Here is a 20,866-nt window from a genome sequence, read left to right as displayed (position 1 = left end):
GATTTCCACTTTCAAATTCATTGTTGAATGACAAGATTATTACTGTCACATATCCAAAGAAATTTACTTCCTGGGAGTTACATTTACATGAATTCATGTACATTTCTATTTATTTGTAGGAAGTTTTCATACATGATTACATATAATTGCATGTGCTTCAAGTAAATAACAGAGGACTTCACATACTTTTTTTTTTTGGTTCTCCATACTATAAAGAAGGATGCTTTCAGAATAGTTTAAATATTGTAAAAATTCAAGCAAACTGACAAGAAAACTTACTGATGCTGTTTTCTGATTAACAAGTTATGTCATGCATATAAGTCACTACTAAATACCTCTGCACTGTTACTTTCTTATTCTGGAAGAAATTTTAAAAAGTATGAGTAGTTTATTTTGTAATTAAGAAAATATAAGATAAAACTTAAATTATTCAGGCCAAAGGAATAAAGATCACAGTTATCAGATATAGTTTCCATGTGCAAAAGTTATTTTTGCCTACAGTTTCCTAAGTAAAACCAACCAGTGTACGTCACCTGGGAGAGAGAAACAAAGGTTAAGTAGTAAGGCAGTGATCTTTATCGAAGGCTCATACATTTTATTAGCCATGGCAATTTTCTCTACTTGCTGTCATAACAAAAGAAAATTATAAATTGGAACACTTTATTCTGAGAAACTTGTTACTGAAACAAAGTAATTTTCCTACACTCTAAATTGAATGCTTTTTAATTCAAGACTGAAACTGTCTTAGTTTCTACAGTTTCTTTATCCTCCTAGAAGAATCCTTAATAAGTTTCTGTCATTGCTTATTTTCACTTTTATGTTATTATAAATTAACACTTCATTAAAAAGTATTCATTTATTTAAAACAATGTTTCCCTTGATGGAAATGGAAGAATAAGCATTAGGAACTATGATTAAGAGCAAATAATGGAAAGGGCTAGCAAGTCTTTAGAATATGTTACTTTATACTGAGCTTTATTTTTTTCCAAATCATAGATGATTACAACAGAGCTGATATTACAATCAATAATCTCCACACATGCAACAAACATTTTAGGTATTGAAATAATAAGATTATTTTACATTTTGTGTATATTTTTGATGTCCACAAAACTCAAATCCCAGCAAAACAGTAAAAGAAAAGTTTCATTTTATCACATGATGATGTCTAAAGAGTGTATGATAATGAATATTCACAGTAACTTTGGAAACAGATTGCATATATTCATATTTCATGGGATAGTTTTCTTTCTGATAGTTTACAAGATTATTTTCACCATATTATTGATTGGGTCATATGCTATATAAATTTCTGTATTCTTATCTAGTTGATATCTATTAAATAGTGTGTTCATATACATATCTCTATTATAAAATGAATTAACATATGTAAAATATCTAGAATATTGTTTGGGCACATAATGAATTTCTTATAAGTGCTTTAAGTTGGGTTGCTCCCAAGCAGACAATGAGATGGAATATATCACCCTGGAGATTTATTACATGTTATCTGTGAGAGAGAATATAGGAGGATTGAGCTGAGCTGTAGGCATGCTCAACACCAACATGGCTGCCCAGTGGGAAACTCCCTTTGGAGATGCTCCAATTTAGGTAAAGGCATCAAGTATTTATACACTGTGTTGACTAGTCATTGAATGCAGGCTGCCCAGGGACAGAGGCATGATGGAGCTTCATCACGGAAAGAAGTCTGAAAGAGGCTTGGCAGCTGAGAGCAATTTTCTGGTTGCATTCTCAGTAGCTGGAGGAACAAGGACATCACAGCTTCCTCCGTTTTCCATCTCTTGCATTGCTCAGAACTATTCTTACAGGTTCCCAGAACCAGTCCTTTAGCATTCCAATGAGCCATTTCTTGAGACTTAGAAGAGGGTATGATGAACTAGGGACCTTGGCATTGCAGCTGACCTGGGGACTACAACTGATATTCATAGTTTCCCTCCTCTACCATTTACTTTTTGATTCCCTTATGGTCGGCCAGAACGTCTTATGCTCTTGGTGGCACACCTGATGGCATAACCAGACCCTCCTCCCTAGAGAGCTGAGCTGGTCACATGATTTTACCTCAGGGTTTCTGGGTTTATCCATTAAACATCAAAATTCAGCAAGGGAGTGCCAAAAGGCACCAAAATGCCAAAAGGCCTGTCTACATATCAAATGCATGCCTATGTACCTCCTTACCTCCTCTTGACAGTCAGATTCAATTTTCCTGGACAAGATGATGAGTACCCTTCATGCCTGCTGGTCCACTGAAACAAAGTCCTCGAAGTACCTAGGTAAGAGCAGTGTTTAGATTAAGTGAAACTCTGGCTTTATGTCTCATGATGGAAGTTCTTTCTCCTCTGGGATACAGAACCTACAGACCTATAAAACTAAGAGTTTCCAGGGTCATGAAGCACAGATCTCCCAAACAAGTCATCAAATTGCCTCACCCAGGATCAATCCTTTCTTTTGACAGGCCACAGTACTCCCCACCCTAAATAGGGAAACTTTGAAAGAATCTTTCCACTGGGCCAGCCAAAGCTATTGTTAAATTTTTATTACAGCTTCATCTTTTCTTCCAAATCCGACTTCCTTACTATTGCTGTCATTGATACTGATGTCAAGAGCACCGTCTAGGTAATGATAAGTGGGAGCTTGCTCCCAGCTGTAGGATTTGCACTATGTATTCTTTCTACAGACCCATCACTGTATAAAGGTCTTTCTTGTGTTGCATCCTGGAAAATGACACCTCACTGTCATCAAGTATTACCACTGAGATGGTGCTTTATGCATCTGGCTGGCTATTTCATTGCTCTATCAATCTTCTAGATTCTGAATATTGCCATTTTGATGTAATCAATGGATACCATGGCGTTGGATTCATTCCTTCATCTTCTTTGTGTAAAGTATGCTCATTGATCTGACATGTTATGTGAAATCCTGTGCAGGTGAATCATTCTGAAAGTCTTTGGAGAGTGGTTCTAGCTCAGGCTCTGAATGCAGGAAGGCAACATATATTTTGGAATGTCTACTCCTCACAAAAATGAACTGCTGCCCCTTCTAGGGTAGAAAAGGTCCAAAGTAGTCAATTTTCCACCAAGTCTCTAGATGCTGTCCTTAAGGGTTGGAGGACCAATGTGTGTTCTTGTTCACATGTTGAGTATCACCCAGCTGGGCAAGTGGGAGGCATGCTGTAAGGCAACACAAAGCCACAACACCTGCCCCATAGCTGCTTCATTCTTGTGCTTTCTGTGCTAACTCTAGGAGAGCCGATAACAGAAGGCAGCTGTCATCAACTGCAAAATTTATTCTGTCTACCTGGTTCTTTAGTTCTCTTCCACAGTGGATACCTTCTTTGGGGTTTTTAAGATATTAGGAGGATCAGAAATTGTTGTGGCACCTCCATTATATCTACAGAGAAGGAGAGAAAAGAAAACAGGAAGGTAGTTTTTCCTTCATTTGCACCCCTGGAAACATAATATTTACTTCCATATTTCAGTAAACATAAATGTTCATATATAAAGCAAAATATGTTTCAGACAGTTTTAGTGCATCTTGTGCAACCTCATTAACAATAAATTGAGGCATATTGATTACAAATATAAACAATTTTTGATAATTATGAATGTATAAAAATTAAATATGTATTTCATTAAATACACAAAAACAAATAACAAAAGAGATATTAATAGTCAAGGGAAATGTCATGAAAGAGGCATCACTTAAGGAAAATGTAAGGAACAAATTTTAAACCGGCTGCAGCAAAATAATTGTAAAGGGATATTGCAGTCATCAAAAAATAAATAAATGTATCAGCAAACATTCTGCATACTACAACCACAAAATATGTATGTCTTAAGGACCTGTTAATCATTCCTTCATGAGCATTTCATGGAAAGTTAATGACTAGTTGCACCTTTCCCCAAAAGGATTTGATATTGCATTGTCTTAAATAAAATTTTGCAAACTAATTTTAACTATTTAATTTTAATCCAAGATACAATGAATTCTATGATTAGAAAAAAATATGCCTCAAAATATCAATGCTGAGAAACCATGACAAGGAAACTGCATAATAAATTGATTTGGGAAAATGCTCATGTCTAAGCAATGGCATCTGTCAATATATTAAAATAGAATGGTTAACCAGGTGCATATGTGTGTGCATATCTATACATATGTGTATGTCTGTGTGTAAACATATATAAATACTTGTGCATACCTATCTAGGCATAGACATATGCATATGAGTGTACATAGATATTTGTGATAACCTGGAATGTGTAGCTGATTTAAAGCATAATGATTCCTTCATATTTATGTTTTTGGCTTAGATTGTTTTGTTTTATGTCAAAAACAGAAAAAAAAATATATTTCAAATGTTGTGCTCCCACTTGGTAAGATATAATTCACTTTTTTCTATTATATAAAATAAGTTTTACTTCATTAACATGCTCTTTTGTTTCCCACAATTTTGAGTAGCTCTGACAATTATTATTGGAGATTTGTAATCAGTTTTTCTACAGCAGTCTATTTCAACAATGTGTTGTACTTTATGTGCCAATGTTGTTTCAAAAATTTTTATACTTCACTCATAGATAACCGCAATCATTTGTCCTTCACTTATTGACAAAACCACTTAGTAGTGACTGTCAACAAAAACTATCTAAAGAAACTTTCTGCCCTTTACCCACTTATCATATAACAGGGAAAAAACATCCAATGCAATATTTTTACAACTCATTTATACTCTGGGTCAAAAAAAAGTTTCCAGTTCATGCAAATAGTGAATTGTTTATGCAAATGGTCATTTTTAATCATTGAAAACCTGTTCTCAAATTACTTCCAAGATATTTGAGAAAAATCTTCATCATTTCATTATTTCATTATTTATTTATTTATTATCCTAAAGAAATGTTTTCTTTAGGAAAATTCCATTCAGATTTGCTGAAACAAAACCAAAACATCTAACTTTGTAGCAGAAAATGAATGTTTAAATTTTGTGAAGGAATAGATTTTTATCTTTGCTTTGATATATTAGCAGGCTTATTTTGGATGTTTCTTACAGAAAGAACTGAATTTCTTGAATAGAAGGAGTTATCTCCCTTACTTTGTCTCTAGGGATTGATGCCTGGATAACTCTTGTTGGGAAGAATGAAAATTTCCAATCTTTAGGTGAGGCAAAATAGTCTCTCCTTAATGATATGATTTCTAGTTAAACTGAGTGATCTACTCTTTTTGAACTACACTTGCCATTACATATTTTTGTCAAGGATAAAGTAAAAAAAGATTAGTGTGGAAGGATAAAGATGAGATTTATTGAAATATTGAAGCCAAAGAAGAGAGAATGACCTAGAATTAACCTTTTTGGAAAGATATGTTGAGCAGTCTGGCCAAGAGAAAGCCCCTCTCAAAGGTCATGCACAACAGTTCGGGGGCTCAGAGGTCGCAGAGCTAAATGCTAGGATTTGCCTCTGTGAAAAAAATTTTTTTAACAACTTTTCCCAAGGCCTGTTGTAATCAGTAAATTTTCCTGTCTTCATATGGAAAGTAATGATCATTCCTAGTATGAGATGTAATTTATGGTTCATCTCTATCTGAGTATAATATGAAAACCTACCTCTGAATCTCTCAAGAACAGTAGAGAAACCAAAGGAGAACCTTCCCTTCCCTGATCAGCACAGTGATGAGAACATTCTGCACTTGCAGCTGAGTTGAGCTAAGCACAGAGGCAAAGTGGGGAGGAGAGATGTCCTCTACCAAGTACAACTTCGAAAAGTTGTTAACAAATACAAATACCAACAAGCATTCCTAGTCAATCCACAAGTGGGAACGAGTATTGCATATCAATGTATAAATACGGATTTTAAAATTTGTGGGTAATTCCTAAGAGTATTTTTTTTTTGAGAGGGCATCTCTCATATTTATTGATCAAATGGTTGTTAACAACAATAAAATTCTGTATAGGGGAGTCAATGCTCAATGCACAATCATTAATCCACCCCAAGCCTAATTTTCGTCAGTCTCCAATCTTCTGAAGCATAATGAACAAGTTCTCACATGGTGAACAAATTCTTACATAGTGAATAAGTTCTTACATGGTGAACAGTACAAGGGTAGTCATCACAGAAACTTTCGGTTTTGATCACGCATTATGAACTATAAACAATCAGGTCAAATATGAATATTCCTTTGATTTCTTTACTTGATTTATATGTGGATCCCACATTTCTCCCTTTATTATTATTATTATTATTTTTAATAAAATGCTGAAGTAGTAGGTAGATGCAAGATAAAGATAGAAAACATAGTTTAGTGCTGTAAGAGAGCAAATGTAGATGATCAGGTGTGTGCCTGTAGACTATGTGTTAATCCAAGCTAGATAAGGGCAATAAAACATCCACGGATGCAGAAGATTTCTCTCAAAACAGGGGGGTGAGGTTATAAGCCTCACCTCTGTTGATCCCCAAATTCTCACCTGATGGTCCCACTGCGACTGTGCCTGTCTTAGGTTGTTCCTCCCTTGAGGAATCTTACCCGTCTCAGGCTAAACAGTCATCTTCTGGGGCCATACAGGGAAATGTAAAGTTGGTAAGTGAGAGAGAAGCCATATTGTTTGAAAAGGTTAGCTTTTTACTTCTTTGCAGGTTTATGCCCTGTGGCTTCTATGCCCAGCATTTGTCTTGAGGTATCTTTACCACTTGGAAGACTTATGATACTCGGTAAATTCGGTATGAGGCACGAATTCTACTTAACAGTTGTAATTAGGAAGGAAGAAGAAAAGCTATAGAAGTACCAGATGGAAGAAAACATGGGAAGATTGATTATTTCTTTGACATATCTTCTTATAGAGTAACTTCAGCATGTATAGGTTTTAAGCTACTAATTAAATTGTGCACACACATTAACATAATCGGAATACAGTTACATAACCAAAGCAGATCTATAATTACCAGCCATCTCCAATGAAACCAAGAAAACCAGTTAGGCATCCTAGGCATTTGTAAAAATTTATCTATGATATGATGGATATTGTCCAACTGTACTTGAACAGTCTGAGAGAAATCAGACAAATTAAAACCACCCATTCCTGGGAACTGTTCACATCCCATATGTTCTTTTAACAGTAGATAGTCTGTAGTTGTAAGATTTCGGAGCGCTACAACTTGCACTTCTCCTAATTCTTGGTTGAGTTCCAACAGTATAGATCCACTCAAATTTGTTGTTTTACTGTATGCACAGGCCAGCTTAGATGTCTCCTTCTTCATTCCCATGGTAAGTCCAGGAACCGGTGGGATGAATGCAGCTAGAGCTGTAGCAGTGCCTGGATCTTTGTTGAGGACTTTTGATGATAATCTTCTGGTATGAGTCTTCCAGAGAGCGCTGATGTTGGAAGTTCTTCTTCATATCGTATCTTAGTTCATTTTCTGGGTAGCCAAATTAGGCTTTGACCCTCTGTAAACACAGACAGACCCTTTGCCCACACTTTGTTATGCCCTTTATACCATTGTGTAGAACTCATTGGAGGTCACCACACAGGAATTGCTTTTTTTTTTTTTTAAGAGAAAGGAATATTATCAGAAAAGTGTACATTCATAGCCGATCATCTGACACCCTTTGAGTGATCAAAATTAAGGATATTTAAAGCATGCATTAATCATTGATTTACAGTTAGTTTTATCCTATCAGGGAGTAATCCCCCTTCTCTTTCTTTCTTTTTTTTTTGGTTATCCTTAATTTACACTTACATGAAGAATATTATGTTTACTAGGCTCTCCCCTATGCCAGGTCTCCCCTATAAACCCATTTACAGTCACTGACCGTCAGCAAAGCAAAATGTTGTAGAATCACTACTTGTCTTTTCTGTATTGTAGAGCCCTCACCTTTCTCCCACCCCCCCCCATGCATGCTAATCTTAATACCTCTCTTCTTCCCCCCCCGCCATTATCCATTCCTACCCACCCATCCTCCCCAGTCCCTTTCCTTTTGGTACCTGTTAGTCCATTCTTGGGTTCTGTGATTCCGCTTCTGTTTAGTTCCTTCAGTTTTTCCTTTGTTCTTATACTCCACAGATGAGTGAAATCATTTGGTATTTCTCTTTCTCTGCTTGGCTTATTTCACTGAGCATAATACCCTCCAGTTCCGTCCATGTTGCTGCAAATGGTAGGATTTGCCCTCTTCTTATGGCTGAGTAGTATTCCATTGTGTATATGTACCACATCTTCTTTATCCACTCATCTATCGATGGACATTTAGGTTGCTTCCAATTCTTGGCTATTGGAAATAGTGCTGCGATAAACATAGGGGTGCATCTCTTTCTCAAACTTGACTGCTGTGTTCTTAGGGTAAATTACTCGGAGTGGAATTCCTGGGTCAAATGGTAAGTCTGTTTTGAGCATTTTGATGAACCTCCATACTGCTTTCCACAATGGTTGAACTAATTTACATTCCCACCAGCAGTGTAGGAGGGTTCCCCTTTCTCCACAGCCTCGCCAACATTTGTTGTTGTTTGTCTTCTAGATGACAGCCATCCTTACTAGTGTGAGGTGATACATCATTGTAGTTTTAATTTGCATTTCTCTGATAATTAGCGATGTGGAGCATCTTTTAATGTGTCTGTTGGCCATCTGTATTTCTTTTTTGGAGAACTGCCTCTTCAGTACCTCTGCCCATTTTTTAATTGGGTTATTTATTTTTTGTTTGTTGAGGCGTGTGAACTCTTTATATATTTTGGATGTCAAGCCTTTACCGGATCAGTCATTTACAAATATATTCTCCCATACTGTAGGGTTCCTTTTTGGTCTATTGATGGTGTGTTTTGCTGTACAGAAGCTTTTCAGCTTGATATAGTCCCACTTGTTCATTTTTGCTGTTGTTTTCCTTGCCCAGGGAGATATGTTCAAGAAGAGGTCACTCATGTTTATGTATAAGAGGTATTTGCCTATGCTTTTTTTCCAAGAGTTTAATGGTTTCATGATTTACATTCATGTCTTTGGTCCATTTTGAGTTTACTTTTGTATATGAGGTTAGACAATGGTCCAGTTTCATTCTCCTACATGTAGCAGTCCAGTGTTGCCAGCACCATCTGTTGAAGAGACTGTCATTTCACCATTGTATGTCCATGGCTCCTTTATCAAATATTAATTGACCATATATGTCTGGGTTAATGTCTGGAGTCTCTAGTCTGTTCCACTGGTCTGTGGCTCTGTGCTTGTGCCTGTACCAAATTGTCTTGATTACTATGGCTTTATAGTACAGCTTGAAGTTGGGGAGTGAGATCCCCCAGACTTTATTCTTCTTTTTCATAATTGCTTTGGCTATTCGGGGTCTTTGGTGTTTCCATATGAATTTTTGAATTATTTGTTCCAGTTCATTGAGGAATGTTGCTGGTAGCTTGATAGGGATTACATCAAATCTGTATATTGCTTTGGGCAGGATGGCCATTTTAATGATATTAATCCTTCCTAGCCATGAGCATGGGATGAGTTTCCATCTGTTAGTGTCCCCTTTAACTTCTCTTAAGAGCGACTTGTAGTTTTCAGAGTATAAGTCTTTCAGTTCTTTGGTTAGGTGTATTCCTAGGTATTTTTTTTTTTTTTTTTTGCTGCATTTGTGAATGGAGTTGTTTTCCTGATTTCTCTTTCTGTTGGTTCATTGTTAGTGTATAGGAAAGCAACAGATTTCTGTGTGTTGATTTTGTATCCTGCAACTTTGCTGTGTTCTGATATCAGTTCTAGTCATTTTGGAGTGGCGTCTTTAGGGTTTTTAATGTACAATATCATGTCATCTGCAAATAGTGACAGTTTAACTTCTTCTTTACCAATCTGGATTCCTTGTATTTCATTGTTTTGTCTGATTGCCGTGGCTAGGACCTCCAGTACTATGTTAAATACCAGTGGGGAGAGTGGGCATCCCTGTCTAGTTTCCAATCTCAGAGGAAATGCTTTCAGCTTCTCGCCATTCAGTATAATGTTGGCTGTGGGTTTATCATATTTGGCCTTTATTATGTTGAGGTACTTGACCTCTATTCCCATTTTACTGAGAGTTTTTATCATGAATGGATGTTGAATTGTGTCAAATGCTTTTTCAGCATCTATGGAGATGATCATGTGGTTTTTGTCTTTCTTTTTGTTGATGTGGTGGATGATGTTGATGGACTTTCAAATGTTGTACCATCCTTGCATCCCTGGGATGAATCCCACTTGGTCATGGTGTATGATCCTTTTGATATACTTTTGAATTCGGTTTGCTAATAATTGATTAATTATTTTTGCATCTACATTCATCAGGGATATTGGTCTGTAATTTTCTTTTTTGTGGGTTCTTTGCCTGGTTTTGGTATTAGGGTGATGTTGGCATCATAGAATGAGTTTGTGAGTATTCCCTCCTCTTCTATTTTTTGGAAAACTTTTAGGAGAATGGGTGTTATGTCTTCCCTGTATGTCTGATAAAATTCCGTGGTGAATCCATCTGGCCCGGGGGTTTTGTTCTTTGGTAGTTTTTTGATTACCACTTCAATTTCGTTGCTGGTAATTGGTCTGTTTAGATTTTCTCTTTCTGGGTCAGTCTTGCAAGGTTGTATTTTTCTAGGAAGTTGTCCATTTCTCCTAGGTTTCCCAGCTTGTTAGCATATACGTTTTCATAGTACTCTCTAATAATTCTTTGTATTTCTGTGGGGTCCGTCCTGATTTTTCCTTTCTTGTTTCTGATTCTGTTGATTTGTGTTGACTCTCTTTTCCTCTTAATAAGTCTGACTAGAGGTTTATCTATTTTGTTTATTTTCTCAAAGAACCAGCTCTTGGTTTCATTGATTTTTGCTATTGTTTTATTCTTCTCAATTTTATTCATTTCTTCTCTGATCTTTATTATGTCCCTCCTTCTGCTGACCTTAGGCCTCATTTGTTCTTCTTTTACCAATTTCGATAATTATGACATTAGAACATTCATTTGGGATTGTTCTTCCTTTTTTAAATATGCCTGGATTACTATATATTTTCCTCTTAAGACTGCTTTTGCTGTGTCCCACAGAAGCTGGGGCTTTGTGTTGTTGTTGTCATTTGTTTCCATATATTGCTGGATCTCCATTTTGATTTGGTCATTGATCCATTGATTATTTAGGAGCGTGTTGTTAAGCCTTCATGTGTTTGTGAGCCTTTTTGCTTTCTTTGTACAGTTTATTTCTAGGTTAATGCCTTTGTGGTCTGTAAAGTTGGTTGGTAGTATTTCAATCGTTTGGAATTTACTGAGGCTGTTTTTGTGGCCTAGTATGTGGTCTATTCTGGGGAATGTTCCATGTGCACTTGAGAACAATGTGCATCCTGTTGCTTTTGGATGTAGAGTTCTGTAGATGTCTATTAGGTCCATCTGTTCTAGTGTGTTGTTCAGTGCCTCTGTGTCTTTAATTATTTTCTGTCTGGTGAATCTGTCCTTTGGAGTGTGTTGAAGTCACCCAGAATGAATGCATTGCATTCTATTTCCTCCTTTAGTTCTGTTAGTATTTGTTTCAGATATGTTGGTGCTCCTGTATTGGGTGCATATATATTTATAATGGTTATATCCTCTTGTTGGATTGAGCTCTTTATCATTATGTAGTGTCCTTCTTTATCTTTTGTTACTTTCTTTATTTTGAAGTCTGTTTTGTCTGATACTAGAATTGCAACACCTGCTTTTTTCTCTCTGTTGTTTGCATGAAATATCTTTTCCTTCCCTTGACTTTAAGTCTTTGCATGTCTTTGGGTTTAAGGTGAGTCTCTTGTAAGCAGCATATGGATGGATCTTGCTTTTTTATCCATTCTATTACTCTGTGTCTTTTGATTGTTGCATTCAGTCCATTTACATTTAGAGTGATTATTGAAAGGTATTTACTTATTGCCATTGCAGGTTTTAAGTTTGTGGTTACCAAAGGTTCAGGGTTAGCTTCTTTACTATCTTACTGTCTAACTTAACTTGCTTGTTGAGCTATTATAAACATGGTCTGATGATTCTTTATTTCTCTCCCTTCTTATTCCTCCTCCTCCCTTCTTCATATGTTGGGTGTTTTGTTCTGTGCTCTTTTTAGTAGTGCTCCCATCTAGAGTAGTCCCTGTAAGATGCCCTGTAGAGGTGGTTTGTGGGAGGCAAATTCCCTCCATTTTTGCTTGTCTGGGGATTGTTTAATCCCTGCTTCATATTTAAATGACAATCGTGCTGGATACAGTAGTCTTGGTTCGAGGCCCTTCTGTTTCATTGCATTAAGTATATCATGCCATTCTCTTCTGGCCTGTAGGGTTTCTGTTGAGAAGTCTGATGATAGCCTGATGGATTTTCCTTTGTAGGTATCCTTTTTTTTCTCTCTGGCTGCCTTTAATACTTTGTCCTTGTCTTTGATCTTTACCATTTTAATTATTATGTGTCTTGGTGTTGCCCTCCTTAGATCCCTTGTCATGGGAGTTCTGTGTACCTCTGTGGTCTGAGAGGCCATTTCCTCCCCTAGTTTGGGGAAGTTTTCAGCAATTATTTCTTCAACGACACTTTCTATGCCTTTTTCTCTCTTTTCTTCTTCTGGTACCCCTATAATGTGGATATTGTTTCATTTCGATTGTTCACTCAGCTCTCTTAGAATTCTTTCATTCCTGGAGATCCTTTTATCTCTCTCTGCATCAGCTTCTCTGCATTCCTGTTCTCTGTTTTCTAGTCCATTAATGGTCTCTTGCATCTCGTCCATTCTGTTTTGAAGTCCTTCCAGAGCTTGTTTTATTTCTGTATTCTCCTTCCTTAGTTCTTGCATATTTCTCTGCAAGTCCATCAGCATGGTTATGTCTTTTGAATTCTTTTTCAGGAAGACTGGTTAAATCTATGTCCCCAGGTTCCTTCTCAGGGGAAGATGCAGCAGATCCTGAAGCTGTCTGGGTTAGTCTTGTTTGGATCATATTTTTTTGCCTTTTAATGTTGATAGGTGCTATTCGCTGGGGGGGCCAAACTTTTCACTTGCTTCTGGCCTTTCTTTACTGGGACAACTGTGACCTCTAGTGGCTTTTGTTAGGTAATTGCGTGTAGACTGGGTCTTTGTGTCTTGCCCGGCCAGTATGGAGGAAGCTCCCTTGCTGAGGGCATTGTCATCCTTAGCCTGCTGCTCTGCTTTCACCGCACCCCGGTGGGGTAATGGATGGGGGACTGTTTGGCTGTTTACCTCCATGAGGGGTCTCAGAGCTGTTGCCCAGGGGGTTAGTGTGCCCGGTTTTCCCTGTAATTTCCAGGTACTGGACTGTGACCTGTGTTGTATCCATCCAGCTGTTATGTCCCTGTCCCTTTAAGACTTTCAAAAAGCACTCACTTTTCTTTGTCACAGGGGCATCAGCTTCGGGACCCACTCACTGGTCCTGCTGCCCTGTTTCCCTAGTATCCAGGACCCCACGCATGCACTGTGTCTGCACTCTGTTGCGGATGGCTGGGGCTGGGTGTTCAGCAGTCCTTTACTCCCTCTCCCTCACTGCTCCAACTCCTCTCCTCCCTCTGGGAGCTGGAGGAAGGTGTGCTCGGGTCCCGCCGGTCCGGGGCTTGTATCTTACCCCTTTCACCAGGCGCTTGGCTCTTGCACATGTGGATGTAGTCTGGCTGTTGTCCTGTGTCTTCTGGTCTCTCTTTTAGGATTAGTTGTATTTGTTGTATTTTCAAAAATATATGCTTTTGGGAGGAGATTCCCACTGCCCTACTCACGCCACCATGCTGGGCTAATGGTATTTTTGATCTACTGTATTTATCCCTTAAATGATTTTTATGTCCTAATAGTTATTAATATTTATTTTAATTATTTAATTTTAATTATTGTAGGTAATAATTTTAGTTTTATAAAGCCAATATGTATTGATTTGTTGATTTTAAATCTATGAAGTTTGCACTGATACACATTAGGTATCACTTCTTCATTTGATTTTCTTTATATATACATTTTTTTATATTGCAACAATACATTTTCAACTTAGTTTCCAAAACAGAGTATATAAGCTGTATTTTGAATTAGCCTTTTGTGTGTTTGCCTTGCTGTCTGACCAATACTTGTGGTGATTTATTGTGGTCACACGATGTTTACTGCTTTTCTTCTAACTTTGCTCATTGAAGTGAACTCTGGAAAAAGTGGAGAGCATCTTTTTTCTTTGGGTTATTATAAAAGCTGGTATTCCTTCAACTTATTCAGTAAAATGGGTCAGAGAGGTACACTTATGTATGGTAGACTTTGTTTCCAACATCAGAAAAATCCAAATGATATTGTGCTTCTCTTTTAATGGTAGCAGGTGAATGGAGCTACAATCTGAATTTCAATTTGGAAGGAATATCCTGATAACTCTCTCACACATGCAATGAGTCCTGAAAACTTCACTCAGGACGCAGACTCCTGAATTTTAGGAGACTTATCTCTCAGCCTCCAGAATGCATGTATCTTATCAACTCATTCAGGATACCTGCTTCTTCCTTCCCACCACGTCCTGGCAATAAAAGTCAGACCAATATGCTATGTCACAGGGTAGTGAAATCATCAAGGTCCCTGTGGATTAATTAGAATCTTTAACAGGAGAGCTGATGTAGCATAATGCAGAGGTAGGGAAATGAGGGTACACTGCTGTTTCCCAATAGATTGAACCAGATTGCATCTGGTGTTTTCTTAAGAGAATGGAGAAAAAGTCTTTAGCAGATGGATAGTTTCATACCAAGGGATGCATTAATTTTCTCTAGGATCATTTTAAAAGACACATCTGTCTCCTATACAGAACAGTCAAATGAGTTTAGTGTAGATATGCTGTCTACACATTTCAAGTGTTTAACAGTTGCACTTAATGCAATTTTTCAGTAACATAGCATTGCTGTTGCTCTGCTATTTTGCTAAGGATGTTTGGTTCTGAGGTTACACTTCTCACATCTACAATAATTACTTTTACTTTTAAGTTCAGAGAACCAAGGTGGTATTTCTTTTAACTGCTGAGTATACCTACTTAGTATAGTACTTTACTGGGAAAATACTCATTGTTTGGGCTGATGTATAGAGAAAAGTCATGGTGAGATGGAGTCAGTTTCAAAATCCACTTTGACAAGTAGTCCACTCTAGACCACTTCTGGATCACAAGGGATTACTAACAGCTCAGTAAATCAATCAAGTAACTGGACATGTTTATTCCCTGAATGAAAATTTACATTGGTAAATGGCCAAGTCTCCTTTATATTTTTGGATGGAAGGCTGAGAGAAAGGTTTACAGCACAGAAGTGCAGAATCTTTCCTTAATTCTTTAACCTCTGCCTTCTCTTCCTTCCTTCAAGTGAGTGACAGTACATTTCTGAACTTAACCAGGTCTGGGAATTGAAAAATATTTCATGAGTTTTCATTGTGATGCTTCATATCTGTTCTACTTTTAATTAAACTTAGATTCACATTTCGATTATGCAAAAAGTATGGTCTTAGGTGGCTGGTCATCTCTTTCTGTCCTAATAACAGCAATCAGTCACCACCAATACTCAAGTGTGCCAATTACTCTGATTATAATCTTGTTGACTATTATGGGAAGTGTATCCACCTTTCCTATAGTTGTCAGGCTATGTTTCTTTACCTCTGACATGCTAGGATTCCATCATCTCCATAAAAATCTACTAACTAATTTCAAGCAGTGTTTTCAATGATACTAACTTGATATATTACTCAATGCCATTGAGATTTAAACACAGCAGACACGTAATTATGGGCCAGTAAAATAAGTTACATACAACGAATTCTTTCTAATATTTCTATCTCCTTAAGTCTTAGAGTTCTTTTCATTTTATCATAACAAAGAATTGCAAGCACCACAATCTCAGTAATCATAGACTAAGTTTGATTCTTGGTTCAATCTACTAAGTAAGTAAAGAGATGGAGCCATTCTCAGATGCAGAAACTAAGATATATAATTCATAATTTCTGCTAATTTCTTTCAAACTACCAGTTTTCAATGCATCTGTACCTAATAGTGTGCTTTTCAATTAGTTTCATATTCATTGAAATGCATTTTTTCATGCTTCTGAAGATAAACAAAATCCTGTATTATTTACTTTGTAAGCTTTTTTTTTTTTTCTGATCAGATGTTTTCTTGCCCACTGAGTGGCAGTTTGAAATTGGGAGGCAATAAGAAATGACAGAATTGGGAGATAAGAACTAGTATCTGTTGGAGTGTCTGGGGGAGACTTGACCTTAAGTGTGGACATTACAAGATAAGCAGAGGCAGCCTTCAAAAACAAAGGCAGTGAGACATCTCATATTGACAAGGCAGGCCCAGAGGTTTTGGAAGGATTGTGATCTTCAGTATTATTTAATTCTCTCCAAATGTCCTTGTTGCACATCACAGGGTCCAAGTCTTTCCCAACTTTCACATGAAAGACCAGGTGAAACTGGGCACTGAAAATAATTTAACAACCTGAAGGAAAAGTTTCATTTTCACCACAAGCTTTTATCAGAGCTCTGTTCATATCTGTCAAAGCCTGTTCTTCAATAGGAATTTCATTTTCACTGCTAAAGGTAATGACTTGATAGTTTTGCCACTACATAACATGAATAGTCAGTATTCTAAAAAACAAAGCTAACACATACTTGAATCTCTTCCAACCTATCTATCTAGATTATGAAACCCAGATTTACATATCGTTAAGTGTTGTTAGTTAAAGAAATTCCTGACACAATTTTCTATTGGTCTGAATACCAATAGAAATATCAATAGGTGAGAACAAAATCCACTTCAGCTAGCCTAAGGATGGGGAGTTGATATCATCAGGTTAAACAGTTTACTGAATTATTCGAGTGTTTGAAGAAACTTACTCTAGACTGAACTTCTGATCCTAAAGTGACAATATTAAATGGGCTTCCTTAGAAGCTATTCCCTATCACATTCAGGTACTATAGAATTAAGAATCAGCCTACTAAATTAGGAGATTTCTGCAACAAAGACAGGCCCAGATTTATGGCCTTCTGTTAAAATCAGAACTTCTGCTGATTTGGAAAGCTGCAAGAAACTTACCACCTCTTGCACAATCTGTAATGTCCAGTATTGTTTCTTTCCCCCCATTCGTCTCAGTTCCAAATGTAAGTTTACTATGAGTATACCATATAAATGAAATCTTATAAAATTCTCCAATAGGATGTGAAAAATACAGTTTTAGCATGCTAGCCTCTTATGTTAGGAGATGAATCAAAGGTTGTTAAATGAGATAATCCTAAAATCAGCCGTATTTGAAAAATCTCACCTATTCATTGGATCTTTTGAATTCTTAGTAGTATTATAGATTTACCCCTTTTCTTTCAAATCATTAACCACAATTTTCCTGGATTTTCTTGATATAGGTGAGATTAAACAAGGTGCTCAATTTACTGTAAGACCATTCTCAGATTGAAAGACTTTACCAAAACTGATGACCTGAAATTTCTGGAAGACTTTTCTGAGTACATTTTTTACTTGTAATATGTACCTTACCTATTACACTGAAAGCCCGAGAACTTGATGCCCTAGAAGCACTTTGGGGAGAGAATTATGCCAAATTTCAATATGTCAAGCTGTGATTAATCAACTGTTCCCCAAAAGATTAAATTACTGCTGCAAAAGGTCAATAAATGCTAATGATTGTTATCTGGCCTCAGAGCTATGAAAAGAATTCTTAAAAAATGATTTTTTTAAAAAAAGGAAAGTCATTTTGGAATAAATAATTGGAGAAGTCAACTGAATTTTTTTTCTTTTGTTGTGAAAACTTTAAGATCCAACAGACAATTCGTGTCTGTTCTTCACTGAATATTGTGCTATAAAGAACAACACCAGACAATACTGGTCTTCATTCTCATGGAAACAGAATGGAAAGGAAATGTAGTTACACTCTTCTGTACAATACTCATTCAGTACCTGGCATGTGGCTGGTATTTGTAAAGATTTTAAGGAGTGTATATAAAGCAGACTGGAGATGTTCCTGGAGTTTACATAGAGTGGACTTTACAAGCACTCTGTTATTAATTCTCATGTATGTTATGTTATTTAAATTAAGGGAAAATTTTTTAACACTTTAAAAATGAAAAAAGAAAGGCTTAAAGTTATATTCACAACATCACAGAGTGTGTGTTATCCCCAAATCCAAGTATTCCCATAGCACCATATTGCTTACAGTCTGAAAAAGTAGGCAGAAATATGAGCAACTAATATTCCTACAATGAGTAGAATGAGAAACACCTCAGTAGAAATAAAAAGTATTCTGTATGGCTAAAGAAGAGAGTGATCTATTTTGAATGGAAAGGTAGAAAGAATTTGTGATAGGAAATGGTACTTATGAAATTATTAGGTCACTTTCAATAAGCCAAGATTTAGAGAAAACCATGTGCACAAGTCAGCCCATAACTGTGGCATACAACATGACATCACTACAGGGATTTACTCAGAGAAAGCCTGAAATAGAAACTCCAGCTAAAAGCCTGTTAGTTCATGTGATGGATGATTAAGGGAACTAGGACAGCAATGAGACTGGACAAAAATAAAATCGGAAGGGACACTAAAATTAAGCCCAGAAAAATTTGGAGTCCAACTGATTTAATATGAAAAAGGAAAACAAAACTAGTTCTGCTATTTTTAGTATGTTAGACTGAAATTATATTGATGCTAATAGAGACAGCAGAATGAAAGATTTGGAAGAGAAGAAAAAATACAATTTGAGATACTGCATTTGCTTATACACAAACATGCCAGAATTAATTAAAGTCAAAAGATCAGAAAGTCAAAATAAAACTATAGACTTAGAAAGCATGCATGTAGAGAAGATAATTGTGGTGGTAAAGATAAAAAAATATATCATGTAGAGAATTTTTAAAGGTGCTAGAAATAGAATTTTACAAAACTCCTATACTTTAGGATCAGGTAGCAGAGACTGATTTACAAAACACGATTAAATGAGAAGAACACTAGTACTCAGAAATAAAAGATGAGGGTGTTAAACAGAACAATTGTTTTGTAGTGTTAAGACATGAGGAGTTTGAATTTCCTAAGTTAGAAGTTACACAATATTTGTTAGGGGCATTAAAGTAGTCTTTCTCAAAGTGCATTTCTTAGAATGTTAGGCCCATAAGATGATACACATATGTTAAAAAGAAGAACTATATCCCTATTCAAATTGGTTTGAGAGAAGCTGAAATCTATATACCTTACATGGTGTTTCCTAATATACTTCAGCACGTACATGGCTTTGAGAAACTCTGAGGTAGGGAAACCATATGCAATTTGTCTTCAAGTATAATGCCTTAAAATTAATGTAACAGGCTCCTTCTCTCTCCTACCTAAAGCCTATTAATATTTCATGAGCTGCTAGATTAGTAAATAAAAAGTGGGAAAGAATAAGATTCTAAGCATAATGCCCTTTCTATCATGTGTGTAAGTGAAACGCAGTCAAGAATGGATAAGAGGTAATGTGGGCTTCATAAGGAGTATTTTTCTCCAAACCTAGTAAATGGAAGTTTGCTTAAATGGTATTTATAGAGAATTTTCAGGCTTCACTGAATAGTGTGCTTGACTACTTTTCTACATATACATACGTACATTTTGCTCAATGTTTACTTTTACGTTTAAAAGAAATACTACTTTTCTTAATGCAATTTATTTAATATGAAGACTTGAAATACAGAAATTAATATGAAAAAATTATGTGAAGGGAGATGACTGTCATTCTTTTCAGGACATTGGCATTTATTATTCTCATTATGCAGAATAATGGAGACGTACTTTTCAAGTGAACAAAAGAGTAACCAAGAATGATATGTATTGTGGATCCAAATGACATATATATTTGACATATATATTTGTCAGATGCTAGCCTAGGACTTACGTAGTGCTGACTCAAGTTTATTGAAGAAAAATAGCTAAAATATTAAAATGCCCTAATATTATATATATATTTTTATATGCTAATGAATTTGATGGCATTTCTGCCCTTCCAATTGTTCAGGTCAAACACATTGACATCAGCCTTGACTTCCCAACTTCTCCCACATCCCACATCCCACATCCAAACTATTAGGAAAGCACCTTAGCTGCACCCATCCTCACCCCTGCACTGCTTAGAACTTGATAGGCTCGCCCAGCATCCCTCGCCTGGACCACTGCACTAGCCTTCCATTTGGTATCCTCCTACTTACCTTGCATCTCTGTAATGTGTCTGCAAGAGAGAAGCCAGGGCGAATCTTTTAAAAGGGTCCCCGAGGGCCACAGTGCCCTCCAGGGGACATTTGGCAAGGTCTGGATACAAAAGTGATTATCACTCCATTGGTAGGCAGATTTTCTGACTCCTGGTGGGTGGAGTCCAGGAAAGTGCTGAGTATCTTTCAGCGTACAGGACAGCCTTCCCACAACAAAGCTATCCAGTCCAACAGGATGGAAGGTGGAGAAACCCTCTCCAACTGTATCTACCTCATTTTGTTTCCGATTTCATTTCCCACGAATTCCACCCTCCAGCCGCATTGCTCCCTCACTCCATTCAGTCATTCTGGCCGCTTCTCTTCCTCAAGCAACACCAGGAATATTTTTTTTTCCATCTTATTATAAACTTTATATTTTTCCAACTTTATTAAGATATGTGACATACAACATTGTGTAAGTTTAAGGTATACAACATGACGATTTGATATATTTGTAGATCGCAAAACGATCACGATCAGAGTATTAACAACATAATTACCATTTCTTGTGTGTGTGTGTGTGTGTGTGTGTGTGTGTGTGTGTGTGTGTGTGTGTGTGTATGTGTGTGGTAAGAATATTTAAGGTTGAAATTAGGGCTTCAGACCACTTTTGTCTCTGCCTGGAACCCTTATCACTCAGACATCCATGTCCTCAACTCCATCATTTTAAAATACTTG

General features: G+C 36.7%; 1 protein-coding gene across 1 annotated transcript in view; it reads right to left on the bottom strand.

Moving 5' to 3' along the window:
- Window positions 1-984: 984 nt before the first annotated feature.
- LOC108397109 (ubiquitin carboxyl-terminal hydrolase isozyme L3-like) overlaps window positions 985-20,866 on the bottom strand; it is a 211,672-nt gene continuing 191,790 nt past the window's right edge. Inside the window, exon 5 of the mRNA XM_073212535.1 lies at window positions 985-3,408. Within this exon, the coding sequence (XP_073068636.1) occupies window positions 3,324-3,408 (85 nt within the window). The 3' untranslated portion in view covers window positions 985-3,323. The remainder of the gene's footprint in view (window positions 3,409-20,866) is intronic.

The sequence above is a fragment of the Manis javanica genome, chromosome 9 (assembly GCF_040802235.1).
Source record: "Manis javanica isolate MJ-LG chromosome 9, MJ_LKY, whole genome shotgun sequence".
In the NCBI taxonomy this organism is placed as follows: Eukaryota; Metazoa; Chordata; class Mammalia; order Pholidota; family Manidae; genus Manis; species Manis javanica.
Note: the sequence above shows the minus strand (reverse complement) of the source record. Positions and strands in the feature narration are given on the sequence as shown.